General features: G+C 57.6%; 1 protein-coding gene across 1 annotated transcript; it reads left to right on the top strand.

The window, feature by feature from the left end:
* The first annotated feature begins 8,668 nt into the window (after positions 1 to 8,668).
* On the top strand, positions 8,669 to 9,736 carry LOC147672922 (uncharacterized). Its single transcript, XM_086947920.1, has one exon. The coding sequence runs from the start codon at positions 8,669 to 8,671 to the stop codon at positions 9,734 to 9,736; it is 1,068 nt and encodes a 355-aa protein (XP_086804046.1).
* The last annotated feature ends 212 nt before the right edge of the window (positions 9,737 to 9,948 follow it).

Raw genomic sequence — 9,948 nt, 5'->3', positions numbered from 1 at the left:
TTGGATAGGCCTACGGGGCGCATACACATCTAGGCGCTAGATGAAGAGAGGGCACGCAGGGGCCTCGCTCTGATTTGGATAGGCCTACGGGGCGCATACACATCTAGGCGCTAGACGAAGAGAGAGCATGCAGGGGCCTCGCTCTGGTTTGGATAGGCCTACGGGGCGCATACACATCTAGGCGCTAGACGAAGAGAGAGCACGCAGGGGCCTAGCTCTGATCTGGATAGGCCTAGGGGGGGCATACACATCTAGGCGCTAGACAAGGAGAGAACATGCAGGGGCCTAGCTCTGATTTGGATAGGCCTAGGGGGGGCATACACATCTAGGCGCTAGACGAAGAGAGAGCTCGCAGGGGCCTAGCTCTGATTTGGATAGGCCTAGGGGGCTCATACACATCTAGGCGCTAGACAAAGAGAGAGCAGGCAGGGGCCTCGCTCTACTTTGGATAGACCAACGGGGCGCATGCACATCTAGGCGTTAGACGAAGAGAGAGCACACAGGAGCCTAGCTCTGATCTGGATAGGCCTAGGGGGGGCATACACATCTAGGCGCTAGATGAAGAGAGAGCACGCAGGGGCCTCGCTCTGCTTTGGATAGGCCTACGGGGAACATACACATCTAGGCGCTAGACGAATAGAGAGCACGCAGGGGCTTCGCTCGGGTTTGGATTAGCCTATGGGGAGCATACACATCTAGGCGCTAGACGAAGAGAGAGCATGCAGGGGCCTAGCTCTGATCTGGATAGGCCTAGGGGGGGCATACACATCTAGGCGCTAGACGAAGAGAGGGCACGCAGGGTCCTTGCTCTGGGTTGGATAGGCCTACGGGGCACATACACATCTAGGCGCTAGATGAAGAGAGAGCACTCAGGGGCCTAGCTCTGATCTGGATAGGCCTAGGGGGGGCATACACATCTAGGCGCTAGACGAAGAGAGGGCACGCAGGGGCCTTGCTCTGGTTTGGATAGGCCTGCGGGGCACATACACATCTAGGCGCTAGACGAGGAGAGAGCACGCAGGGGCCTGGCTATGGTTTGGATAGGCCTATGGGGAGCATACACATCTAGGCGCTAGACGAAGAGAGAGCACGCAGGGGCCTAGCTCTGGTTTGGATAGGCCTAGGGGGCGCATACACATCTAGGCGCTAGACGAAGAGAGAGCACGCAGGAGCCTAGCTCTGATCTGGATAGGCCTAGGGGGGCACATACACATCAACGCGCTAGACGAAGAGAGAGCACACAGGGGCCTAGCTCTGGTTTGGATAGGCCTATGGGGGCACATACACATCTAGGCGCTAGACGAAGAGAGAGCACGCAGGGGCCCAGCTCTGGTTTGGATAGGCCTACGGGGCGCATACACATCTAGGCGCTAGACGAAGAGAGGGCACGCAGGGGCCCAGCTCTGGTTTGGATAGGCCTATGGGGGGCATACACATGTAGGCGCTAGACGAAGAGAGAGCACGCAAGGGCCTCGCTCTGGTTTGGATAGGCCTACGGGGCGCATACACATCTAGGCGCTAGACGAAGAGAGGGCACGCAGGGGCCCAGCTCTGGTTTGGATAGGCCTATGGGGGTGCACACATATCTAGGCGCTAGACGAAGAGAGAGCACGCAGGGGCCTTGCTCTGGTTTGGATAGGCCTAGGGGGCTCATACACATCTAGGCGCTAGACGAAGAGAGGGCACGCAGGGGCCTAGCTCTGGTTTGGATAGGCCTACGGGGCGCATACACATCTAGGCGCTAGACGAAGAGAGAGCACGCAGGGGCCTCGCTCTGGTTTGGATAGGCCTACGGGGCGCATACACATCTAGGCGCTAGACGAAGAGAGAGCACGCAGGGGCCTCACTCTGATTTGGATAGGCATGCGGGGCGCATACACATCTAGGCGCTAGACGAAGAGAGAGCACGCAGGGGTCTCTCTCTGGTTTGGATAGGCCTACGGGGGGCATACACATCTAGGCGCTAGACGAAGAGAGAGCACGCATGGGCCTAGCTCTGGTCTGGACAGGCCTTGGGGGGCATACACATCTAGGCGCTAGACGAAGAGAGGGTACGCAGCGGCCTCGCTCTGGTTTGGATAGGACTACGGGGTGCATACACATCTAGGCGCTAGACGAAGAGAGAGCATGCAGGGGCCTCGCTCTGGTTTGGATAGGCCTACGGGGCGCATACACATCTAGGCGCTAGACGAAGAGAGAGCACGCAGGGGCCTTGCTCTGGTTTGGATAGGCCTACGGGGTGCATACACATCTAGGCGCTAGACGAAGAGAGAGCATGCAGGGGCCTCGCTCTGGTTTGGATAGGCCTACGGGGCGCATACACATCTAGGCGCTAGACAAAGAGAGAGCACACAGGGGCCTCGCTCTGGTTTGGATAGGCCTACGGGGCGCATACACATCTATGCGCTAGACGAATAGAGGGCACGTAGGGGCATCGCTCTGGTTTGGATAAGCCTATGGGGGGGCATACACATCTAGGCGCTAGACGAAGAGAGAGCACGCAGGGGCCTAGCTCTGGTTTGGATAGGCCTAGGGGGGCATACACATCTAGGCGCTAGACGAAGAGAGGGCACGCAGGGGCCTCACTCTGATTTGGATAGGCCTATGGGGCGCATACACATCTAGGCGCTAGACGAAGAGAGAGCACGCAGGGGCCTAGCTCTGATTGGAATAGGCCTACGGGGCGCATACACATCTAGGCGCTAGACGAAGAGAGGGCACGCAGGGGCCTCGCTCTGATTTGGATAGACCTACGGGGCGCATACACATCTAGGCGCTAGAACGAAGAGAGGGCACGCAGGGGCCTCGCTCTGATTTGGATAGGCCTACGGGGCGCATACACATCTAGGCGCTAGACGAAGAAAGAGCATGCAGGGGCCTCGCTCTGGTTTGGATAGGCCTACGGGGCGCATACACATCTAGGCGCTAGACGAAGAGAGAGCACGCAGGGGCCGAGCTATGATCTGGATAGGCCTAGGGGGGGCATACACATCTAGGCGCTAGACAAAGAGAGAGCTCGCAGGGGCCTAGCTCTGATTTGGATAGGCCTAGGGGGCTCAGACACATCTAGGCGCTAGACGAAGAGAGAGCACGCAAGGGCCTCGCTCTGCTTTGGATAGACCAACGGGGCGCATGCACATCTAGGCGCTAGACGAAGAGAGAGCACGCAGGAGCCTAGCTCTGATCTGGATAGGCCTAGGGAGGGCATACACATCTAGGCGCTAGACGAAGAGAGAGCACGCAGGGGCCTCGCTCTGCTTTGGATAGGCCTACGGGGCACATACACATCTAGGCGCTAGACGAATAGAGAGCACGCAGGGGCTTCGCTCTGGTTTGGATTAGCCTATGGGGAGCATACACATCTAGGCGCTAGACGAAGAGAGAGCATGCAGGGGCCTAGCTCTGATCTGGATAGGCCTAGGGGGGGCATACACATCTAGGCGCTAGACGAAGAGAGGGCACGCAGGGGCCTTGCTCTGGTTTGGATAGGCCTACGGGGCACATACACATCTAGGCGCTAGACGAAGAGAGAGCACGCAGGGGCCTAGCTCTGATCTGGATAGGCCTAGGAGGGGCATACACATCTACACGCTAGACGAAGAGAGAGCACGCAAGGGCCTCGCTCTGCTTTGGATAGACCAACGGGGCGCATGCACATCTAGGCGCTAGACGAAGAGAGAGCACGCAGGAGCCTAGCTCTGATCTGGATAGGCCTAGGGGGGGCATACACATCTAGGCGCTAGACGAAGAGAGAGCACGCAGGGGCCTCGCTCTGCTTTGGATAGGCCTACGGGGCACATACACATCTAGGCGCTAGACGAATAGAGAGCACGCAGGGGCTTCGCTCTGGTTTGGATTAGCCTATGGGGAGCATACACATCTAGGCGCTAGACGAAGAGAGAGCATGCAGGGGCCTAGCTCTGATCTGGATAGGCCTAGGGGGGGCATACACATCTAGGCGCTAGACGAAGAGAGGGCACGCAGGGGCCTTGCTCTGGTTTGGATAGGCCTACGGGGCACATACACATCTAGGCGCTAGACGAAGAGAGAGCACGCAGGGGCCTAGCTCTGATCTGGATAGGCCTAGGGGGGGCATACACATCTACACGCTAGACGAAGAGAGGTCACGCAGGGGCCTTGCTCTGGTTTGGATAGGCCTGCGGGGCACATACACATCTAGGCACTAGACGAGGAGAGAGCACGCAGGGGCCTCGCTATGGTTTGGATAGGCCTCGTCGGAGCATACAAATCAAGGCGCTAGACGAAGAGAGAGCACGCAGGGGCCTAGCTCTGGTTTGGATAGGCCTAGGGGGCGCATACACATCTAGGCGCTAGACGAAGAGAGAGCACGCAGGAGCCTAGCTCTGATCTGGATAGGCCTAGGGGGGCACATACACATCTACGCGCTAGACGAAGAGAGAGCACACAGGGGCCCAGCTCTGGTTTGGATAGGCCTACGGGGCGCATACACATCTTGGCGCTAGACGAAGAGAGGGCACGCAGGGGCCCAGCTCTGGTTTGGATAGGCCTATGGGGGCGCATACACATGTAGGCGCTAGACGAAGAGAGAGCACGCAAGGGCCTCGCTCTGGTTTGGATAGGCCTACGGGGTGCATACACATCTAGGCGCTAGACGAAGAGAGGGCACGCAGGGGCCCAGCTCTGGTTTGGATAGGCCTATGGGGGCGCATACATATCTAGGCGCTAGACGAAGAGAGAGCACGCAGGGGCCCAGCTCTGGTTTGGATAGGCCTACGAGGCGCATACACATCTAGGCGCTAGATGAAGAGAGCGCGCAGAGGCCTCGCTCTGATTTGGATAGGCCTACGGGGCGCATACACATCTAGGCGCTAGACGAAGAGCGAGCACGCAGGGGCCTCGCTCTGGTTTGGATAGGCCTACGAGGCGCATACACATCTAGGCGCTAGACGAAGAGAGAGCACGCATGGGCCTAGCTCTGGTTTGGACAGGCCTTGGGGGGCATACACATCTAGGCGCTAGACGAAGCCAGAGCACGCAGGGGCCTAGCTCTGGTTTGGATAGGCCTACGGGGCGCATACACATCTAGGCGCTAGACGAAGAGAGGGCACGCAGGGGCCCAGCTCTGGTTTGGATAGGCCTATGGGGGCGCATACATATCTAGGCGCTAGACGAAGAGAGAGCACGCAGGGGCCCAGCTCTGGTTTGGATAGGCCTACGGGGCGCATACACATCTAGGCGCTAGATGAAGAGAGCGCGCAGAGGCCTCGCTCTGATTTGGACAGGCCTTGGGGGGCATACACATCTAGGCGCTAGACAAAGCCAGAGCACGCAGGGGCCTAGCTCTGGTTTGGATAGGCCTACGGGGCACATACACATCTAGGCGCTAGACGAATAGAGAGCACGCAGGGGCCTCGCTCTGGTTTGGATTAGCCTAGCGGGCGCTGACACATCTAGGCGCTAGACGAAGAGAGAGCGCGCAGGGGTCTCTCTCTGGTTTGGATAGGCCTACGGGGCACATACACATCTAGGCGCTAGACGAAGAGAGAGCACGCAGGGGCCTCGCTCTGGTTTGGATAGGCCTACGGGGCGCATACACATCTAGGCGCTAGACGAAGAGAGGGCACGCAGGGGCCCAGCTCTAGTTTGGATAGGCCTAGGGGGCGCATACACATCTAGGCGCTAGACGAAGCCAGAGCACGCAGGGGCCTAGCTCTGGTTTGGATAGGCCTATGAGGCGCATACATATCTAGGCGCTAGATGAAGAGAGAGCACGCAGGGGCCTCGCTCTGATTTGGATAGGCCTACGGGGCGCATACACATCTAGGCACTAGACGAAGAGAGAGCACGCAGGGGCCTTGCTATGGTTTGGATAGGCCTACGGGGCGCATACACATCTAGGCGCTAGACGAAGAGAGGGCACGCAGGGTCCTTGCTCTGGTTTGGATAGGCCTACGGGCGCATACACATCTAGGCGCTAGACGAAGAGAGCGCGCAGGGGCCTCGCTATGGTTTGGATAAGCCTATGGGGGGGCATACACATCTAGGCGCTAGACGAAGAGAGAGCACGCAGGGGCCTAGCTCTGGTTTGGATAGGCCTAGGGGGGCATACACATCTAGGCGCTAGACGAAGAGAGGGCACGCAGGGGCCTCACTCTGATTTGGATAGGCCTATGGGGCGCATACACATCTAGGCGCTAGACGAAGAGAGAGCACGCAGGGGCCTAGCTCTGATTGGAATAGGCCTACGGGGCGCATACACATCTAGGCGCTAGACGAAGAGAGGGCACGCAGGGGCCTCGCTCTGATTTGGATAGACCTACGGGGCGCATACACATCTAGACGCTAGAACGAAGAGAGGGCACGCAGGGGCCTCGCTCTGATTCGGATAGGCCTACGGGGCGCATACACATCTAGGCGCTAGATGAAGAGAGGGCACGCAGGGGCCTCGCTCTGATTTGGATAGGCCTACGGGGCGCATACACATCTAGGCGCTAGACGAAGAAAGAGCATGCAGGGGCCTCGCTCTGGTTTGGATAGGCCTACGGGGCGCATACACATCTAGGCGCTAGACGAAGAGAGAGCACGCAGGGGCCTAGCTCTGATCTGGATAGGCCTAGGGGGGGCATACACATCTAGGCGCTAGACAAAGAGAGAGCTCGCAGGGGCCTAGCTCTGATTTGGATAGGCCTAGGGGGCTCAGACACATCTAGGCGCTAGAGGAAGAGAGAGCACGCAGGGGCCTCGCTCTGCTTTGGATAGACCAACGGGGCGCATGCACATCTAGGCGCTAGACGAAGAGAGAGCACGCAGGAGCCTAGCTCTGATCTGGATAGGCCTAGAGGGGGCATACACATCTAGGCGCTAGACGAAGAGAGAGCACGCAGGGGCCTCGCTCTGCTTTGGATAGGCCTACGGGGCACATACACATCTAGGCGCTAGACGAAGAGAGCGCGCAGGGGCCTCGCTATGGTTTGGATAAGCCTATGGGGGGGCATACACATCTAGGCGCTAGACGAAGAGAGAGCACGCAGGGGCCTAGCTCTGGTTTGGATAGGCCTATGAGGCGCATACATATCTAGGCGCTAGATGAAGAGAGAGCACGCAGGGGCCTCGCTCTGATTTGGATAGGCCTACGGGGCGCATACACATCTAGGCGCTAGACGAAGCCAGAGCATGCAGGGGCCTAGCTCTGGTTTGGATAGGCCTATGAGGCGCATACATATCTAGGCGCTAGATGAAGAGAGAGCACGCAGGGGCCTCGCTCTGATTTGGATAGGCCTACGGGGCGCATACACATCTAGGCGCTAGACGAAGAGAGAGCACGCAGGGGCCTTGCTATGGTTTGGATAGGCCTACGGGGCGCATACACATCTAGGCGCTAGACGAAGAGAGGGCACGCAGGGTCCTTGCTCTGGTTTGGATAGGCCTACGGGCGCATACACATCTAGGCGCTAGACGAAGAGAGCGCGCAGGGGCCTCGCTATTGTTTGGATAGGCCTACGGGGCGCATACACATCTAGGCGCTAGACGAAGAGAGGGCACGCAGGGGCCTCGCTCTGGTTTGGATAGGCCTACGGGGCGCATACATATCTAGGCGCTAGACGAAGAGAGAGCACGCAGCGGCCTCGCTCTGGTTTGGATAGGCCTACGGGGCGCATACATATCAAGGCGCTAGGCTAGACGAAGCCAGAGCACGCAGGGGCCTAGCTCTGGTTTGGATAGGCCTACGGGGCGCATACACATCAAGGCGCTAGGCTAGAGGAAGCCAGAGCACGCAGGGGCCTAGCTCTGGTTTGGATAGGCCTACGGGCACATACACATCTCGCCCCACCCACCCACCTTCCCTTCCGTAGAATGCTCGATGCATTGTTTTACACATGGAGGTTTTATATTTGTATATTGTAGAATCCCACAAAAGTCTTTGGAAGCTGGGAGTCATTGGAATACATAGCTTTGTAAAAAAGTCATATATATATTATTAAGACGGTTAGCTTGCCATTCTTCCCACTCATTAAGGGAATTCCAGGCTTCGAAATTCAATGAAAGCAGAAGCAGCAGTAGTTATTTAACCGCCATAAAGATTGTGTATAAAACTCTCTTCCTGTCCACGCACAACCGGGGCAAGGCAGGCCCATATCTGATGTGTCACCATGGGTTAATCATTCGTCCATCCCCGGATTTTCTTTCCTCTGCAAAGTAAAGAGCACAGCTTACCCAAATAATTGTTCAGCACATCCATCAGTCTGTAATGACAAGAGAAGGCTGAATGCATATGTTCCCAAACACTGGGAAGAACAATATATTTCTTATTGGCTTCCTTATAACAAGCATTTGCAATGCAACAGCTCTCGCATTTACGCCAGTTTCAGCTATTGACATTGTAAATCACAATGCCTTTTATTCATGTTTCAAAACCAAAACATAAATAAAAGGCATTGTCATTTCGAATGCCAAAAGCTTCAACTGGCGTAAATGCGGGAGCTGTTGCATTGCAAATGCTTCTTTTGTAAAGCTGCAGGGGAGTGGCCCAGCTACAGGCTGGATGAACCCTGCCCCACCCTGCCTCTGAGGGCGACGCCCAGCCTGGGTCAGAGCCTGCTGAGGCAGAGCTGCTCTCGCATTCCTCAGGCTTCCTGCTCAGCTGAAGGCGCCTCTCTCTGCAAACTAAGACTGCTGGACCCCCAGGATGGCTGCGGCGGCCCCCCTGATGCCCGCCCACGACCTTGGTGCGCGGGTGTACGTGAGGAGGGTCCTGGAGGAGGCCTGCGAGCGGCTGCTGCAGCGCCTGCGGGAGGACGACCTGCCCACGGACGTGGACGAGGACGAGGGGCCGGTGTGTGACGGGGTGCAGTGGTGCGTCAATAAATTGCAGGAGAGCGGCAACTTGGCGGCCTCCAGAGACCCCCAGGAGGTGGCCTGCCAGCTCTCCAAGACCTGTGGCTGCGACCTGCTGCCCCCCGGCGTGCTGGGGGCCCTGGCGCAGAGGCTACTGAAGCACAATACAACATGGCTGGGCAGTGACTACTGGAAGGTGGTGGGCATCGTGCAGAGGGCGATCCTGCGCGAGGAGAAGCTGGCGGCCTTCTTCGCCGACGAGACCACCCTGAGCTTCAGCCTCTTCCAAGAGATGAAGGGCCTGCTGGGGGGCCGGCACTGGGACCGAGTCCGGATCCGGAGCGCGTACCTGGCAGAGTTCACAGCGGCTGAAAAACATTCCGGCAGAGCGGCTGACCCGGAAGTGCAAGTGCGCAGGAACCCGCGAGTTCAGCTGTCTACAGGTAGTGGAAACACTGCTGCACCGGAAGTTCATGTCTCTGAAACACACACTCCTGCAGGCCGGGTGAGCGGGCCTGACCCGGAAGTAGATGCGTCCGCTGCCACGCGGGGGCAGCGCGTGGACCTGGCCATCGGCGACAGACGGACAAAACTCGGGTTTTACATCGATCTGAAGAAGAGCCCAAAGGACAAGAAAGCTCTCCAGGGTGGCAGGGACAAACTGAGGGCCATCCTTGGCGCGGAGAGTGTGAGCGCCCCGGGGAGCTTCAACACCGCGGAGGAGAATAGAGTATGTTACCAGGTCATCTTTTACACCCCCGAGGGGCTCGGAAAGGGGTCACATCGCCCAGGAGAGATGGAAAAGTTATTGAGGAAACAGAGCAGCTGGACGCATGTGATGAATTGTTACGATGAAGCATGGAAACTGCCCAGAAGGGAGGTCTGTGCCTGCATCTTGGACGTCAGGCCCGATTACTAATTTATGCGCCTGTAAATACGTGTCTTCTGTACCTCGAGTCAGACCAGCGTCTGTATCTAATTCCAGACTTGGTGTATTCATCGGAATCAGAGGGATTCTTAATGCTGCTGCACAGAAGCACTGTGTTGTGCTCTTTTCAGGTTGCACTCCCCCTGCCTCATTCCTTTCCCACAAACCTTTCACTGTCATTGCTCACAAGCACAGCTGGGGTT

This window comes from Lissotriton vulgaris, unplaced genomic scaffold (genome assembly GCF_964263255.1).
Source record: "Lissotriton vulgaris unplaced genomic scaffold, aLisVul1.2 SCAFFOLD_1029, whole genome shotgun sequence".
Lineage (NCBI taxonomy): Eukaryota > Metazoa > Chordata > Amphibia > Caudata > Salamandridae > Lissotriton > Lissotriton vulgaris.
The sequence above is the reverse complement of the archived record's forward strand: the minus strand, read 5'-3'. Positions and strand labels throughout refer to the sequence as shown.